The 20,111-nt window shown below is 38.4% G+C and overlaps 1 protein-coding gene across 2 annotated transcripts in view; it reads right to left on the bottom strand.

The window, feature by feature from the left end:
- STIM2 (stromal interaction molecule 2) overlaps positions 4,761-20,111 on the bottom strand; it is a 175,971-nt gene continuing 160,620 nt past the window's right edge. For both annotated transcript variants that reach the window (XM_018049352.1, XM_018049353.1), the window contains 2 exons: positions 11,040-11,313; positions 4,761-6,434 (listed from right to left, as the gene is read on the bottom strand). In XM_018049352.1, the coding sequence (XP_017904841.1) occupies positions 5,957-6,434; positions 11,040-11,313 (752 nt within the window). In that variant the 3' untranslated portion in view covers positions 4,761-5,956. The remainder of the gene's footprint in view (positions 6,435-11,039; positions 11,314-20,111) is intronic.

Here is a 20,111-nt window from a genome sequence, read left to right as displayed (position 1 = left end):
TTCAAAGCAAGATAAGGCAGAGTCCCTGCTCTTAAGCAGTTCAGTTTATTGGGAAAACAAATCAATACTTCCATATATTAATAATCTGATGTGACAAACGCCAGAATAAACATCAAGTTCTGGACATTCACAGGAGTGGTCTATCATGCTCAGATTGGGGCGTGTATGGAAGGCTTCCTGGAGATGCCTGAGCTGAGTTAAAACTTTAGAGTTTATGGCCCAAGACAGGAGAGGACATTCCAGGCAAAAGCAGTAGCCTGGCTTTTCAGAAAGCTCCATCTGGTTCAGCGTAACTGGAGGTTACACATGGCTGTGTCCTTGTGAAGCCATGAGGCTGGAGAAGCAAACAGGCCCAGGACACCGAGGTCTTTTGCTAGTTTAAGTTTACTTTATCGTACAGGCAACAGAGAGGCACAGAGAGATTTTAATCAGAAACAAATTCATCCTGCGGCTTGGAAAGCTCGCCAAGTGTATGAAAGATGGTAAGGCCCTTTAAAGTTAATAAGATGAGAAATGAAGAAAGCAAGGCCCCGGGGCTGCAGAGGCATTAGCTGAGATGTTCAGGAATTAAATGAACAAGATTTGGTGATTTGACAATAAATGCACCTTTTCTCTCCCTACTTGTCCTCTCCTTTCCTGAGGTTCCATGCCCTGGTCGTATTCCCAGGTTTATTATCTTACCTTTATGTTATAGGTCCAAGGTAACCTCTGGGTCACTGCTGCACCCGGGCTTCATCCCCCACCCACCCTCAACCAGCCCCTCTTTAATTTCCTGTCACAGAACTTTTTGACTACAGAGGCACATCTTGAGTGTTAATTGAAAGCTTTTTCAAGGAGAAGCACCAAAGCTGAATAGCTGGTATTTCAAAAACAAAACAAAAAAGCCACATACTTATTCTAGAAACCTTTTCCAGTTCCCAAGTGGTATTGCCCTTCAATCTCCCTCTGATCTATCAAATCCCAGGGACTGGAGGTATGTGAGAGATTCCAGAAGTTAATGTTCTCACACATGGGAAATTAGCCCATGTGGATACTTTAGAACTAAGAAGCTCCAATTAAAGAGGTGATAGACCTCTATCAGAAATAGACACCAGGTATTCTCAACAGAACCACAACACTGGAACAGCTGCTATGTCACACAACTATCTGAAACTAAAATGTGGCAGTTGGAAGCAAGACAAGTTTGACTCAGGTAAGATTTCTTAGAGCCTTGCTTACAAGGGACTAGAACCTGCTAGGCCAACCAGGCAAGATGTGGGAAGAGTAGGGCGACTCTCCCGCTGCCTTCAAGAGTGGGGATTTGGAGGGGCCGAGTCACTGTGACTCCCACAAACTGCACAACTGCTCTCCTTACCTGCTTGCTCTCTCATTTTTAAAGGCAAATGAAGATACCGCAACATAAGCAGTAAAAGATCAAACATCGGGATAATGGAGACCCTGGCAGTCAAAACTAGCTGAGGAAGGAATCCTGGGCATTGCCTCAATCCTTTCTCGCAGATAAGAAATCAAGATCTGCACTGAGTCCTCCCTACAATGTCCTACCTGGGCCCACAACACACAGTCATGGATAGGACCCTGTGGGTCAGAGACCGGTAGATAACCTCAGGAAAGCCCAGTGATGGGACTGAGGCAACATCCGAAAACTGGCCTGAAGCCCTTCTGATACCAACTGAGAAATGTAAATCAAAACTGCAATGAGGATTATCACCTTCCACCTGCCAAAATGGCCATCATCAAAGTCGACAATTAAAAACTGCTGGAGAGGGTGTGGAGAGAACCACCTTCCCACACTGTTGGTGGGAATGTAAACTGGCTCAGCCACGATGGAAAACAGTATGGAGTTTCCTCAGAAAAATGAGTTACTGAAAGATCAGATCAGGCCTACTTGGGAAATCTGGAGTGTATTCCAACAGACTGCTCTGTTTTAGGGTTGAGAAGGTGGGGAGGGAAAGTCTTACGGTGCTATCAGGACTCTTGTGCAGTAGCTCAGGGTTTCTCTCTGGTGAACACCTTATCCCGGAATGAGCACCCTCATAGCTATCACAAAGTGTTTTGCTGGAACTCAGTAACTGCAAGCTCACTTGTCGGAACCAGACTACTAGTTAGTAGTGAGCCCTAAAACTTGCCTTTGGACTTGGCATATTTCAGCCATAGCAAACCTCTCCACATCCTTAGCAAATTAACACCATCAAATTACCCTTGATCTAATAAATACTTTTGAGTTACATAATCCCTCTTCCCAACATTTGGTTTGTATTTCTATTACTGCCCTTATGTTAGGGTTTATGACCTGTCTCCCCTATTAAATATCAAGTTCCTTTAGGGGAGGTACCTGTCACATTAGCCTCGATACCTCTAGAGCTTATCATAATGTTTGGTACATGGTAAGCAATTAGATACTTGTTGAATGAATTAAGCAGATTCTGAATGCTTCTTACCTGCTATTGGAGGAGGGGGGGAGGGCGGGAACCTAGTTTCTCATTCAACACCTAAAAAGAGGAGAGCAGTAAGACTAAAACTTAAAGGTATGTTTTCTTCAGCTTACTTTTAAAAATAAACTTGTAAAATGCTATTTGATTAAAAAAAAAAATTCACTGTTCTAGTTAGTAAGTAAAGAATACAATAGCATTTGAAGACTGTGTAAAAGACTGAGAAAAACACTAGGACCCCAAGCACTTAATGGGCAAAGGACATGAAGAAATAATTCACTGAAATTAAAAACACATGGCATAAAAAAACCTTTCCATCCACACTAGATATTATTTACCTAATAAAAAAAAACTTATGAAAATAGTGAAGTTTTAACCAAATGATAATTCAGAAATGATGATATGAAGTAAAAATGCACTTGTACACTCAGATGTTAGGGGAATATAAACACAGCTACATGGAGAAAGAATTTTCAGTCACCATCAAGGTATACATGTAAGACTCCATGTGTATACATACAAACACATATGCATGTACATAAACTAAGTCTTTATGCTTTTCTAAAAATATGTACTCCAAGGAAAGAGAATGTTCTTTAGAATTTATGCAGTATGACTTAGAAGTTAGTATAATTCTATCACTTGCTAATGATCTTCAGCAAATAATTAATTTTTTGGACTTAGTTTCCTCATCAGTAAAATGATTTTTAAAAAAGAAAAAAATCATACCTTAGAAGGTTTGTGTAAAAATTAAATGAGAACATAGAGTTTAGAACAGTGCCTGGCATACAGGGTGCTCAACAAATCTTAAATGCCAGCATTCCATATATTAGAAATCTGGAAACAGCCTACTGTTTAATAATAAAAGAATGTTTAAAAAGATAATGTAAATCAATACAACAGTATATCATACAATCATTAAAATGTTGCTCCTGAAATCACACAATCACTAAAATGTTGCTCTTAAAGAGTTTTTACTAATGGAGGAGAAATGCTTATATTAAGTGAAAAAGTATAATATAAAGATATATAGTATGATTTCAATTATGTAAAGTATGTATCAATATATAGAAAATGATCTAGTAGAAATCATGCCAAAATATTAAAAGGATTACTTTAGGCAATAGAATTTGACCTGCTTGGTTGTTTTTCTTCTTCATACTTTTCTATCATGAAACATTTTTTATAAGTAATAACTTTTAAAATCAGGAAAATACCATGGTTTTTATAAGCTTAAAATAGGGTTACAAATAGGTTAAGTTCAAAAGTTTATACTAACATCCAACTCTTCATGTGTAAATGATGTGATATGGAATTATTGTGGCTTTCCAAAACTCAAATTATCTTTTGAATTTACGAATATGGAGCATTGTACTAAGTAAACATTACAAGCAACATGGAGCAGCAACAAGTATTCCTTGGTTGAATCTGTTTATAAAAAGTGTATGAAATCTAGCACAAACGATGCATTCTCTGACTTATGACAGCCTACATTCTACTTAGGTTGGCCTCTCCCACTCCCAACCCCAAGTTCTAGCATACAGGTGCTTCTGATCCAGGATCCCTTGTAACCCTGAGCAAGGGCCTTGCTGGGCCTAGAGCCCTTCCTCCTCCCCGCCCCACTCCACACTGCAGCTTTTACCTTTCCTCTTCATTAAACTGAAAAGTTCTCATTCCTTCTGCAGTTTTCAAAGGGAAGAACTTCTGCCTGGTTGTAAGAAGAAAGAAGATATTCCCTTCATTCTGAAGAAACTTTCCAGAACGCTTTTCAATTCTTTATGCAGTTTTTACCCTTCCTCAACAGCTTTCGGGCCTATGTTCCTCAACTCTTGACCTTTCAGGTTAACTTACAATTAGTCCAAAATGCTATGTTCATTTCAGTCAAATTACTTAACTTATACCACTGTCTACTAAATATATAAATATCTGTATATATAAAAATCATTCAAGACCTTAACAGTTTTAAGAACTGCATTGAAGTATGCAAAATTTACAGGAGTTGTTGGGAAACTGTTCATATTCTCACTAAAGTATTTCTTTGGAGTAAGTCTCAATGCTGATTGTTTAATCAGCATTTTCATCTAAACAGGACTGAGTTGGACATTACCAGTTACAGCCATAAAGCTGAAAAACCATTCTAGTTAATATGCACCAAGCATCTACCCACACTGCATTAACCAGATCATTTTGACTGAATTTTTAAAAGAATTTGTTTTAGCAGAAACTCCTCAGATATTAATGTACTTTGTTGCTCCACGTGACAATTTCACAGTAAAAGTTACCTTTATCATATGCTATCATTTTAACAAACTTTACAAATACAACACAATCTAAATGCACCATAAATTTATATTTGTTAATCTTGATATTAGAACATTTAAACATTTCAAACTACATAAAAATATGACAAACAATATAAAATAGAAAGAAATTTGTTGACAACTTGCTTTCAAAACATCACTATTTCTTATATTGCAATTAAGCAAGAAGACAGTTTACACAGCTCTCCAGAAAACATATAGTGTTCTTAGTGGAGTGTTATCAACAAAAATCAGCACAGTCCCACACAATAATGTCTGAGATTTATTATCTTTTCCACAGTACAAGTTTTTCACAAACCATAAATCCTTTGCAGTTATTAAGTCTGTAAACAAGTGCCTGAATTCCCACATTCCCCCACCTCAGTATATGCTTGTGAATGTTTTAAGTCCGTCAATCAAGTTTTTTAACTTTTCTACTTGTGTAAGGAATTAAAAGCCTTCTCTCTTTAAATTATTTATATTTTATCATACAGCCTGCAATGCAGAAAATCACAGTGAAAGCCCTGGGATAAACAAAACAACATGATCTTTACAGCAGGACTTGAAACTTACAATGTTAAATGCATTTAAAGAAGCGTCCCATAATAAAAGCATGGGTTTTCATTTCCAGAAATCAAGTCAATTAGAAATTCTAGGTTCTACTTAAAAACCCATTTTGATCTAAAAGTGAAAACAGTCCCCTATCCGTAGTCATTTTATAAACTCTATACAGTTTCACTTGCAGGGATTTTTTTCCAGTCTGGAAAACAGTAGTGCAATTAGTTTTACTCCTTTAAAGTTTTCAGTCCAGGATGTAAATAGCTCTGTGGAAAGATAAGAAGATGCTCTGGTAAACAAGAAATTTTTGCAAGCCCATGCTGGCTTACTAGTCCATTAAAGCTTGTAAGTCCATAGTGGCTTTCAACAAAATGTGTATATACATCACTAATAACAAAGCAGAAATAAATAGGCAAAAACGACTGTAAACTGTCTCATCTCTTAATGATTTTTCAGTAATAACTGGCTTGACATATTGATTATATAGTCATTTAAATAAGCAGACAGTAGACAGTTGCCCTTAAGGACATTCCACTATGGCATCCAGTCTGGAAAGCCTCAACGGAGTTACATTCCTAAAATTAAAACAAAAAAGGGGGAGTGAAGGATGGGAGATAAAAGTTTAAAGATGTCACTTGAATGGAATTACACCAAGTCAGCCAAGCCAGTTCACTTAGATTTCTTCTTAAAAAGGCTTTTAATTTTTGATGGCTTTTTGCTTTTCTCTCCATTATGGCAAAGGTCATGTGGGATGCTGCTTATCCTGGCAACACTCGGGGCTTCCTGCACTGGCTTGCTGTCGTTGCCCGCGGAGGAACACGACGTATGGCGAGGTTTAGGCACGGGGATGCCACTGGAGAGCTGGTTCATGCTACACGATTTTTCCAGGATGCCATTGTATACTTTGCTGGCCGGACTGAAGATCATGCTCTTAGTTTCCGTCAGACCCACGCAATCAGGAGAACCCCGCGAGATGTCTGCAGTTATGGGCGAATCTCCTCGCGATGAATCCTCTAGAGAGAGCTCATCTCTCGATATTTTTCGAGGAGACAATGTTTGGTATATCTCAAGGCTTGAAGGAGGAGACTGTTTCCTCCCAATGGAAGAATTTAAGGAGTCACATTCTGAAGCTGTGTCTGGCACTTCCCTGGATGAGAGAGAGGCAAAGGCAGAATTCTGTCAGTGCGTTAAGGGCACCTGCAGACGTTCCAGTGGATCCTAACCAAAGCGACTTCCACAGTCTAAGCTGTCATTCTGCACACATTTTAACAGAATTAGAAATCCGCTATTCTAAATAACATATTTATCAAAATGGAATGTTCAATTTTAAACATCAACTATGATAAACAACCTAGAAAACATTATAACTGAAGTTACAACTCCTTCGATTGTTAGAGAGATGAAAATGTTTAATTTTCATAGACTTTTATCATTCAGCTACGTCTGTGTCTTGTTTCCATACTGAAAACTTTTCTTACGACATTTGACATCTAGTTGAGAATACGAATTATAGTCACTGCCTCTCCCTTTATTTTTTAGTCATTAAATTGACTGAATATAGCTTCCTAAGGAAAAAAGAAAAGAATATACTAAGCTAAAATATAGCCTCTTCCAAGTTTAAAAAAGAAGCGAAGATCAGGGTAGGGAGTGGATGGCAGGTGAAAGGCAATGACACAGTGCTGCTTAATAAATTCTCACTTTATTCCTCTGTGATTTCTCTCACTTTCTCCATAGCTGAAAGAGAAATAAAGACGACTAGGAAAATAAAGTTTACAACCCCAAAGGCAACACACAGTAAATGCTATTAGCTATTCCTTCCAAATATGCCTCAAAGCTGCCTCTTTCTGCCTGCCCTGATGCCACTATCCCTCTTCCTGCCCTACCTCAAGGACTGCAGTAGCTTCCTGGCTTCCACTCTGGCTCTCCCCTCTCAGTTACTTCTCTGAACAGCCCTTAAAGTGGTTTTTAAAAACTCGACCAGAGCATTCATTTGCTCAAGAAACTTTCCAACGCTTCCTCACTTGCTTAGGCTAGAACCCATAGTCCTTGCCGAAGTCCACCAGGACCAGGACGGTCAGGCCTCCGGCTGCCCCTCCTGCTGCACGCCATGCCATTCTCAGCCTCTGTCCTGCTCCTGCCACATGCCGACCTTGTGACTGCCTCAAGGCTGCTGGTCTTACTGCTCCCTCTGCCTCATCCTTCTCCTCTCTTCTTCTCTGCATGGCTCGCTTCTCCCTGTCATTCACATCTCTGCTCAAATATTCTCTCCCAGAGATGCCGCCCCAGTCACCCTATTCAAAGCAGCTTTCTCTCTCCTTTTACCTGTCTTTGTGTAGCTCCCCAGAACTTATCACTACCTAAAATATTTTATATTAACTTGTTTACAGTCAGTTTCCTCAGAAGAAAAGAGACTGAATGAAGACAGGGAGTCTTACTAACTTGTTTTTTCCTGGAGCAGTGACAAGCTAATGGGGATATTTAATAAATAAGGCAAAAAGGGAGGGAAGAATAGGGATCATGTTATATTCATTTTCATATGTACCATCCAGGTGAGATGAACAGCATTCACTCTATCAAAGGAATGACTACGAAATGAAAAGTACAGTCAAGGTAGGGTCAGAGTAAAAACGTAACTGGCAAAAGAAATAAGGTGAGAGAAGGAAAAGAACTGAAGACAGAAAGGCAGGAACACATATGATCATCATCCACCAGCTGGAACTAGGCCAGGACCTTGTCTCACCTGTCTTGGCAGCTCAAGTTTTTTTAGCAAGTACACAACACACAGCAAGGACTAAATTCTTATTTACAGAGTGAATGAAGTGAATCATCTCTCACTTTGGATGAACTATGATTACTATCATGATTCACATTAGGAGGTGCATGTTTATGGCTTCTGACATGCATTTTAATATCATACTTTAGATATATATTAGATTGCTGATTTATTTAGTCTTTCTACGAACACATACATGTATGTGCAGATTGTCTATTACACCACAAGCTCTCAGAAGGCAGAAGATCTCCTGGGAAAATAAGAGATTTAAATGATGCTTTCATTTTATACAGTTATATGTACTACATAATTTTTCAAATGCTTTTACAACTTGATAATGGATAGTGCTAACAGGGGGCAAGAGGCAGTTCAGACAGCAAGAAATGACTCAGAAATCAATCACTGGTAAGGACTTTTCTGCAAGGCTTCTTTCTGGAGCAGATGTCCATTAATCAAATAGTGCATATATATATATATATGTCACTGTTCCTAGAAGCTGTTCAGCTTCCAGAATCAGAAGCTGATTTAGTTAAAATTTTATGAATTTACTCTTTATTCTGTTATGTTCTTTGGCTGCTTTGTCTATGAAATTCTAAACTAGGTTAAAAATATTCCAAAATCTAGTTTCTAAAATCTAAATAATGTGTAAACAGAATATTGGTCTAAGTTAGGAAACCTAAATTCCTGTCCTGGTCTGGCCATTAATCAGCTGTACAACCTTGGGCAAATCACTTAATCAGATCTCAGTTTTCCTGACAAAGTAAGAGAATTTGATTAACTTCTAATATTTCTTCTAGTTTTCACATCCTAATTTCAAAACAATACTAATCTGAAGTGTTGCTTCTTCTGTATAACCTAGTCAAATTTGGAATATAGGTCCAGTGCACCTTAAAATCTCCCATTTTTTTCTACAACATATATTCTTTGGAATGTTGAACTTAATTGTATATACCATTTATGTCATTTTTCTACCTTTTTTCCTCCATATTGACATGTAGTTGAATTTATGTAAGTTTAATGCATGTATAACAAGACTTAAAGTAAGGTTTAAATGAGTGTGTACATGTAATAATGTGTAGAACATAAAAAGATAAGTAAATAGTAAGTGCTTTATTTATTATCATTTTGTAAGGATTCTGGAGGTTCAACACTTAAAAGACTAAAATAAGAGAAGAGGACACTTTCCAAATCTAAATTCTTCTCGTATTTATCAGTGAGCTGTGAATTTCTGACAGTGCTCTTTGAAACAAGGACTGAACATTTCCATCCCTGCAAAAAAGTCTAGACAAGAATTTTAATTCTAGAGTTTTCCTACCGATTTCTGTAAGCCACACAGAATTAGTTTTGTCAGTAAAGCCATCTTACTGGTGACTACCGTTACACTGCAAAGGCTAGACAAAAAAAGCTAACTATAAAGTGTTAACCAGGCAAAGCTGAAGCAAATTCTCAGTAGCAACGAGGATACAAAACTTGTTCTATCTCCTTAGGAGTATGCCATACTGATCACCTGCTAATCATACATTTTACTTCTACTAGTAAGTAAAACAATTACCTGTTAAAGGAAAAAAAAATCACGACAGAGAGCCACCAGGGCTCATGGAAAATGTCCAGACCATTCCCTCTGGCTTTGTTTCTCTTAGGAGGGCAGTAAGAAGTCCGGCTACGTAGCTATTAAGTAGCAGGATCAGAAACTATTAACAGTTTTCCTCTCACTTATTCCTCCTCCAAAAAAGGAATACGGTTTAGAAAGAGAGATTCCCAACAACATGAGGTCTCACTGGACTAGAACACACTGCTACTATATCCATTTTATAGAAAAAGAAACTGTTGTGAATATAAGTTCCTCCTTTGAGTTCCTACACCTTTAGCATCTGATATTGCATGCTTACTAGCAAGTACTAGCATGCAACAGAACAAATCATTAAGTGACAACAAATATTTTAAAACCCAAGGCATTCATATTTAATGTTTCTTTGTGCTCAAGCATACTGAGGCTCATGCCTTTACAGTTTACATATAAAACTGTTCATTCAGTTCAGTTCAGCCGCTCAGTCATGCCCGACTCCTTGCGACCCCATGAATTGCAGCACGCCAGGCCTCCCTGTCCATCACCAACTCCCAGGGTTCACTCAAACTCATGTCCATCGAGTCAGTGATGCCATCCAGCCATCTCATCCTCTGTTGTCCCCTTCTCCTCCTGCCCCCAATCCCTCCCAGCATCAGGGTCTTTTCCAATGAGTCAACTCTTCATTAGACAGGCTGATATTCTGAGACTTGAGTCAATTGTGTTCAATGGCCTCTAATAGTTATATCTCAAAATATCCTAGGTCTGCAGTGGGCAGATTTCAAAGATGGTTCCCCAGTTCCCAGCCCTGGCACACACACATCTCCCAGTTAGTTATTAATCATCACTACCATAGGTGCTGCTGTGAAGGGATCTTGCAGGTACAATTAAGGACCAAATCTGTTCATCTTAATATGGAGAGATTATTATTCAGGTAAGCCTTTTAAATTTGGGTCTAGAGATCAGACATAAAGGAAGGCAGAGATTCCAAGCAAAGGAGGCATAGAGGCCACACGTAGATGGCAAGGAATAGTGGGCAGCCTCTGGAAACTGAGAGCACCCCAGCTGAGAGCACACACAGAAACCAGCACCTCAGTCCTAGCACCACAAGGAACCAAACTCTGCCACAACCAAGTGAACTTTGATGAGGCCCCGCAAGCTCCAGACAAGAACAAAGCCCAGCCAACACTTTGGTTTTCGCCTCGTGAGACCCTCAGCAGAAAACCCAGCCACACCAAGCTTGGACTTTAGCATGCAGAACTGACAGCTAATAAATGGGGTGTTGTTAGAAGGCATGAAGCCTGTGGTAATGCATTACACAGCAACAGAAAATCGTACCCACCACTCGTACCCACCCACCTCCTTCCTCCCCCAACCCAGCCAGACACAGACTGTACTTCATTCATTGCCAGTACCATTGCTTTTCTGCAGAGAAGTAGATGGCCTCCTCCTCCTCTTCATTTCGATAAAGAGCAGGGCAACTTGACACTGAGAGGATATCTGGATCAGGCGAAGGCAACGAGTGCTGCGTGTGTGGCGGATGGTGGGGGTGCCGCGGGTGTGACGGATGAGGAGTGTGTGCAGGAAGCTGAGCTCGCTGAGACTGGGGGGAGGACGGCATGATGCTGCGGCGGGAGCGACACAAGCTGCTGCTTCTGGCCAGTGATGCAGCGGGTTTAGCCATGGTCCCTGAAAACCAAGCAGAAACAGATGACAATGCTCATAAAACCCAGTGCCCCTTTCATGCGTGCTACACAGACACACTGAAGGGAGCTGGTGGCACTGTCACCAGGGCATCTACTGCAGCGAGTAACTGCACACTTGTTACCACCCTCTATCACCTGTGATTCTCAGGAAAGCTGAGAAGCGACAAAATGTAACAAAAATGAAAGCAGGCCTAAAAAATTAACAGACGTGAACACAAACACTTGAGGTTTAATATAATAACTGACATTACCAATCTAAAAGCTTAGTAGTATTTACCTATGATAACAAATCCTTATGTTCAAAAATCAACACAGCATAAAGACAGCACAACTTGTTTGAACATTGAGACATTTTAAATCAAGAATCACTAAATATTGTTTATGTAGTCTCACTACTTTTTAGGCAAAGGTTAGATAAAAATTTGTTCCTTAAACACTGACTATCATGGAACTAACCAGAAGCCTTAGATTACCTTCTACCCGCTCCTAGTCTCAGTCTAGACCTATGCTGATTGTAGACATACTTCCCCTACATGCTTAAATCTTCATTGAATGGGCACCTCATTTCTTTGCCTTAATGGAAACAGAGCTCTCCTCAAGCTGAAGCTATTCATTCTTAACACAACTCCCATCTGTGGCATCAGAACATCACATTGATGGCCTTCTCATCCCCCAATATTGTCTGTAAACTCTCACTCCTTTTATAAAAATGTGTTTCTTCACTGCTCACACTATTAAGCTCACATATGAATTTCTCACTTCCATCTCACTAGGCACTTGCTGTTCAGTCATTCTCTTCCCAGTTCATCCTACCTCTCATCAACTTGAGCCATCTCATCCATACGACTATCACCTTAACCAATCATGCTTCTCATCTCTTCTCACCAGACATTCACCTCTATTCTACTCCACCACCCACTCTCATGCCTTGGTCTTACTGTTATTCAAAACTCCCATTTTTGAAATAGTATAAGTTTAAGATACCAGGTAATCTAGACTCTGATCACATTCCTACCTTTCAAGCTCACACGTCCTGTTCCTTCCACTACTGTCCCATTCTCAACCCTCAGCTCCATGACCCTATTCTACTGACTGTCCCTTCTGCTGCCTTTATTTTCATCTTCTCCTCTTCCATTTCCCATCAGCACCTAAAAATAAAAGTTGAAAAAACAAACCCGAGAAACAGATAAACCACAACAGCGACAACAAAGCCTCCTCTACGCTCAGACTGTTTTCAGCGGACATCGCTATTCCTTTTCATGTAAATGGTCAGAGCTGCTTTCTCCTCTGCTTTATCTCCACTCACTCAGGAAAGAAATGGTAAAGTGCTTCCATATGATTTCGCTACAACTACTGTTAGCAAAGTTAAGATAAACGTCCTCACTGCTAAGTTCAGTGAGTATCTCCATCCTTTCTTACCACTGAATCAGCACGTGACATCAGTTTGTCCTTTCCTCGACTTCTCCAACCATCTTCTCACCTCTTCCTTTACTCACCGCTTCAAAGTTCTATCCTAGGCCTTGTTCTGTGCTTGTTCCACTTTTTCTTCTCAACAAGTTTCATCCACTCCCATTACTTCAACTATCCTTTGCAGTCAACAGAAGTCCAAATCTGTGACTCCAGCTTTCATCTTTTTTCTAAACGTTGGAACTTCCCATTCACCTGCCTACTGGACATTTAAGTATTCCACAGATGTCCATACTGAATTCAACATTTTCCTCCCAAACACACTCCTCCTTCTCTGTTTTTCACCTTGGTTTAAAAAAAAAAAAAAGCCATCGCCCCTCACCTAGTTATATGAACTGGACACACCAGATATTCTTGATACTCTTCTTCCTTCATCAGTCTCCATCTAGTTAATCGTAACATGTTTCCAGTTCCACCTCCTCAGTCTCTCTCACATCTGTCCACTCCCCCCTCCACCACCACTGCTTTATGCTGGACCACTGTAGCAGACTAGTAACTGATCTTTCTCCTCCAACTTACTCTCCATGCAGCGGCCTCTACAACCTCTTTATGATGGAAAAGGAATATGACATTTTATTGCCTAGAACACTTGACTCCCATTAATTCTAGGAGTAGGATAAAGCCAAACACCTTAACATGGCTTAGAATGCCCTATTTATCTAGCCTCTAATTTGGAACTGGTGTCCCTCTTCTCTGTTATAGGAACACTAGGAAAAGATACTCACTTCACAGTTCCATTCCTCATCTCATCTCTCCCTTGACCTCTTATTTCAGGTTTTTGCTTAAAAAGCAGCTCCTCCAGGAACTTTCCTAGCCCCTCCAAATTGAAGGTCAGCATTTCCCTCCTTGTTCTCACATGGCAATACCACAGTGTATTTTCACATCATGAAACTGTTCTCACTGCATTGCTCTTGTTGGTCTTCCATTAGACTGCATGTTTCCTGAAGGAGTTAACTGTGTAAAATGTTCAACACTGCATCACAACAACTCGCACAGAGCCAGGCAAAAAAGCAGATGTACAAGAAGTATTCACTGAGTGAATCAGTAAGCTGAATGAGTTCAGTGGGTGAATCAAGCAACAACTCAAACAGAAACAGCCAATGAAATATCTTGATGGAGTAAAAAAAACAGAAGGTGACATTGAAGGGAATACTTTCATAATATCTGACTACCTCCATAATGGACTACCTCTGTATAAGGCTTTCTTGAAGCACAAATCATACAATATGAAAATACTTTTAATTTAGTAGGCCAACCATTAGAATTTTACTTACTTATTATTCCTATATTACAAAACTAGAAGCTTTCCAATATCGGAATCTTCCAAAGTCCAATATCACTTCGCCAAAGAAGAAATAACATCCTACAAATACTAAAAGAATGTATCCAGGCTAACACAGATAATTAAGCTCTGCAGCTCTTAGCATACGATGCAGCCACTCTCATCAGCCACTGCTTATTTGGTATATACAGTAAAATGTAGCCACATTCAGCCACGACTAGGAGTGATGAGAAAGACTGGGAAGAACTAGGGTTCCCTGCTTGCAAAACTTGAGTATTACTCACAAATATGGAAAGATGTGTCTCTAAGAAGGTTTAAGAAAACACTTAAATATATTACATGAGGAAAATTTTGAGTAATCCAATAAAGAATATAACAAAGATAAGAACCAGTACATGGGTCACATATGGAATTGTTAACAACTCTACAATTCTTTTAAAAATTCTTCTTCACACATATGTTGCCACCTCTTTCACTTAAAGAAATGTACAAATCCTTCCATTAGAGATATATGCACTTAGAGCTGAGGGTCCTTCTTCCTTGTGGCTTAATGAGGTCTACAGAAGGCTGCACTCAGTTATAATACCATAAAACTCAAGCAGGATTAAAAAGCAGTTCACTTTGACCTTGGGTAACAAACTCTTCTATACATAGGTGAGTATGTTTAATATTTCCAGGCAATTATTAATTCTCAATGAAAGTCTACAGCCATCCCATCCTGTGATTTATCAGAGTAGTTAAGTGAAACACTGAAGTTTACTATACAGAAATTTATTTCTGAGATAATTTTTCATTCTAGTATCAGTAATTACATACAGAAGCATAGCAGTTTAATATGATGCTATTTTGCAAACTGTATTTCCTTATGACAAAGAAGGTAAAATTCTGTTTTGAATAAGGGGGTCCCCCCACCACCAACAACCAAAAATAATAAGTAATATACGGACTTCTGGTTCTAGCAATATGGCAGTCAAAGATAAGCTGACCACCATCCCCAACCCCTCAGCCCCTAACCACATATTTTAAATCTCCTCAAATACTTCAGTATGTGGAATAAAATAAAACAATAGTTTTAAGTGCATAGCTGAGTTTGAAAGGAAGAAGAGAAAATTCTCAGATGCCAAACAGAAAGACTAAAGCCAGAGCTAACAGGCCTGTGAGTGATGTGGGAACTGCTGTGGGAGGGCCTCAGTCTCAGTAATTTAAGGGTTTGGGTTTTAATTGGGGGCTATAAATGACAGCTAGAGCCCACATAAGGGGAGGAAAAGAAATCAAGAGTGAGTGTTCTGGATAAAAGCCTGGTCCTGGAAGGGCCACCACCCTCCTCAGTGGGAGAGTGTATTGGAAAAAAATCTGACCAATGAACAAGGAACTCCCTTCAGTGCATGTTCTGCCGGTACAGGAACCTAAAAAGGCTCTTGCAGAACCATCAGTACTCTGGGTGTTCAATACTCAAACTCAGTACAAGCTAACTCATGACTACCTTGGAGATCAAGTTTTTACTACTGCAAAAGTCTGTGAAACTCAAATTCAAGAAGTTAACCAAAAAAAGAAAAAAAAAAAAAAAAAAAAGGATGGTTCTGAGTAGGTGAAGCCCTTGAAACTACTGCCAGAGCAAAAGAAATCATATTGAGGAGCTCTTCACAAAGTGTTTCCCAGGAGGAAGGAAAAAAAGCAAATCCCCTGAAGACAGTTCTTACTCCTACTCCTACTCCTCACAAATGTCTCCCAGGAGGAAGGAAAAAAAAAAGCAAATCTCTTTAAGATAGTTCAGTAAAACACTTTAAAACAGGAGAAGCCATCTGCTATGCAAACTCAAGAAACAGGTGCAATAATTCATCAAGAACACCAAGTAATACAATTATCAAATAAAACTAAAAAATAAGATGTTTAAGATCATTAAATTATAAAACAAAAACTGAAAATATGAGAAAAGGAAAAGCATTAAAAAAAACAAGTAGATTTTATGAAGAATCAAGGAGAACAGAAATGAAAACAGTCACTGAAATTAAAAATTGAAGCAACAGGTTAAACAAAAATTAGAGCTGCAGAAAGAATAAGTAATCTAGAAGACAAATCTAAGGCAATTTCTCTGAATGCAGCACAATTAGATAAAAAGAAAGGTTAAGAGAGATGGCATATAAAATAAAATCCAACATGTAACTAGAGGCTAATATTAGTCTTATACTTCTATACAGCTAATATTACAGTAGGAGTAAACAGAGAGAAGAAAAATAATATTCAAAGAGAAAATTACTAATAATTTTCCATAACTGAAAAGAGATATACATCTTCAGATTCAAAAGCATACCAAGTATCTGGGGAAAATTCTATACCTAATTATATTATAATAGAACTATATTATAAAAGAAAATGAAAACATTCTCTAGGCAATGAGAGAAATAAGAGATTAACTAAAAAGAAATGAGAACAATCTACCTTACTAGAACTTCTCAGTAGTAACAATAAGGGGCCAGAAAATGCTCTCAAAATACTATGGGAGAAACAATTATTAATTTAGAATTTGATATCCTATTAAATAACTATCCTAAAGTGAGAGTGAAAAAAAAGACATTTTCAGGCAAAGAAAAAATTTACCACTCCCAGTCACTCCCTGAAAGAACTTTTATTAAAAAATATATTTTTAAGGAAGAAGAAAAAAGGAAAGAATGAAGAAAATACAATGAACAGAGAAATACATAAATATTTCTCAACAATGATGGAATAAAACAATAAAAAATGATTTTTGCAGGGTATTCAAAAGAAAATACTAGACAACATTAATATGTAAGATGGGGAGGGGAGTGTCTAAAATTAAAGCATCTGAAGAACCTTAGGAGAACGATAGAGAAGCTGAGAAGAGGTGTAGAAAATAGACTAATATGCCAGAGATAAATCCAAATGGATCAACAAGCAGATTAAATGTAAATGGATTAAGTTGACCATAGCTGGCAACAGAGATCCTCAAAGAGAATGCAATGGAGTAGCAGTTACTGCTATTTCTTATACAGACATATTCTAGAGTCTGATGATGGAAAAAGCTGTAAGTAAAGAAAGAGAAAATATTATGTTGGCAAATATTAATGAAAAGAAAGCTCTTTTAGCTATTTAAATATCAAATAATACAAACTTGAAGGCAAAAAGTACTGTTGCTGCTGCTGCGGCTAAGTCACTTCAGTCGTGTCCGACTCTGCATGACCCCATAGACGGCAGCCCACCAGGCTTCCCTGTCCCTGGGATTCTCCAGGCAAGAACACTGGAGTGGGTTGCCATTTCCTTCTCCAATGCATGAAAGGGAAAAGTAAAAAGTACTGTTAGCTAGCTGTAATGCAGCCTCTGCATAATCATAAAAGAATAATCTTCTAAAAAGATACAGTGAACTTGTATTCACCACATAACTTGGTTCAAACTATACAAAACAGAAATGAGCAGAATCACTAGAATAAACTGATAAATATAAGAGTTCTTAACACATCTTTCTGTAACTGATAGAAAAGTAGACAAAAATGTAGGTATATAGAAGATTTTTCATAACTAATACATGATTTAACTAACAATGTAGTGCCCTATAACTAACAACTAGGAAAATATTTTTCAGATATGTGTGCAAAATTTTAAATATTCAATCAAATAAATGCTAGGTTATGAACCAAGTCTCAGGAGATACCAAAAAATAAATGTTATACAGGTGCAAATCTCTAACCAGAATACAATTAGAAATTGATAAGTAAAGATATTTTTTAAAAATTAAGGACCAAATAAACAACAAAACAAACATACTACATTTGGAAACTAAAACATATACTCCCAGGTAATTAATATCTCAAGGAAGAGACACGTTAAAAGTTGGAAACATTTTTAAAACTAAATGACAATCAAACTACACGTATCAAAACTTATAGGTAAAGTGGTTCTCAGAGGAAAATCTATAGCCATAAAATCATATATTAGCAAAATGGGAGGACTGAAAATTCATAAACCATTTTTAAAACAACTTGGCAACAACTCTTAAGAAATGCCTTCCCAACAACTTAGAGATTTCTATGTGTCCACCCAGAGAAACTCTCCAAGTCAGGAAAAAGGAGACAGAGATAAGGATACTCACTGCAGTGTTTTTTGCAAGAGCATAAGAGGAGAAAGAACCTATCTTGGCAGAAAAATGGATAAACTGTAGTTTACTACTGTGTATGTGTTCAGTCATTAAGGTGTGTCCAACTCTTTTCAAACCCATGGACTGCAGCATGCCAGACTTCCCTGTCCTTCACTGTTTCTTGGAGTTTGCTCAAACTCATGTCCATTGAGTTGGCAATGCTATCTAACCATCTCATCCTCTGCCGCCCTCTTCTTTTTTGGCCTTCAATTTTTCCCAACATCAGGGTCTTTTCCAATGGGTCAGCTCTTCACATCAGCTGGCCAGAGTACTGGGGCTTCAGTTTCAGCATCAGCCCTTCCAGTGTATATTCAGGGTTAATTTCCTTTAGGATTGACTGGTTTGATCTCCTTGGTGTCCAAGGGACTCAAGAATTTTCTCCAGCACCGTAATTTGAAAGCACCAATTCTTCAGCGCTCAGCCTTCTTTACAGTCCGACTCTCACATCCGTACATGACTACTGGAAAAACCATAGCTTTGACTACACGGACCTTGTTGGCAAAATGATGTCTCTGCTTTTTAATATGCTGTCTAGGTTTGTCATAGCTGTCCTTCCAAGGAAAAAGCATCTTTTAATTCTGTGACTGTAGTCACCATCCACAGTGATTTTGGAGCCTAAGAAAATAAAATCTGTCACTGCTTCTACTTTTCCCCCTTCTATTTGCCATGAAGTGATGGGACTGGATGCCACGATCTTAGTTTATTATTACAATACATAAATAAATATACTATGGTTCAGCAGTTCACTTCAGTTCAGTCGCTCAGTTGTGTCTGACTCTTTGCAACCCCATGAAATGCAGCACACCAGGCCTCCCTGTCCATCAACAACTCCCGGAGTTCACTCAGACTCACGGCCATCCAGTCAGTGATGCCATCCAGCCATCTCATCCTCTGTCGTCCCCTTCTTCTCCTGCCCCCAATCCCTCCCAGCATCAGAGTCTTTTCCAATGAGTCAACTCTTCACATGAGGTGGCCAAAGTACTGGAGTTTGAGCTTTAGCATCATTCCTTCCAAAGAACACCCAGGGCTGATCTCCTTTAGAATGGACTGGTTGGATCTCCTTGTAGTCCAAGGGACTCGCAAGAGTCTTCTCCAACACCACAGTTCACAAGCATCAATTCTTCGATGCTCGGCTTTCTTCACAGCCCAACTCTCACATCCATACACGACCACTGGAAAAACCGTAGCCTTAACTAGATGGACCTTTGTTGATAAAGTAATGTCTCTGTGGTTAACTCATATTAAACAGTTTTAGTGAATTTAATTAATCTGTATATAAGCATGGAAATTCTCTGAAACATATTGGTGAGCAAAAAGTTGTGAAATGATACCTACAGCTTGATAATATTTATGTACATTTTTAAACAACCAATTGTATCTACTGCTTACAGCTACAGTTGCATGTAATAAAAGTACAAAAGGCTTTAGAAGACACACAACTTTAGTAGGACGGGGAGATGACGTATTTTCTTTTTTCAGAGAAAAAGAAAGATGAATAAAGCAAAACGTTATCTTCATAGTAAATAAGTAATTTATTTTCAGCATTTTAAAGCCTATCTGAAGAGCTTTATGGTAAGAAATTTTAAATAAATTGCTACTACAATCCCACTATAAATATTTAGTAGATACTATAAAGGTCATAGGAAAACAACTATTACCTGTTCTATCCACACAGAGCTAACCTTTGATAATATTTTTTTTTATTTGTACATACTTAAACATATACAATATTACAATATTATTCTGTATATGGTTTTATAATCTTTTATTTGGCACTTAACATACCATAGGCAGGTTTCCTTGTCATTACTTCACACTTAAGATAATTTACCACACATCCATGGTGCAGATTTAAAACTGCTTTAAAGAATATATAATGAAG

This window comes from Capra hircus, chromosome 6 (genome assembly GCF_001704415.2).
Source record: "Capra hircus breed San Clemente chromosome 6, ASM170441v1, whole genome shotgun sequence".
Taxonomy (NCBI): domain Eukaryota; kingdom Metazoa; phylum Chordata; class Mammalia; order Artiodactyla; family Bovidae; genus Capra; species Capra hircus.
Note: the sequence above shows the minus strand (reverse complement) of the source record. Positions and strands in the feature narration are given on the sequence as shown.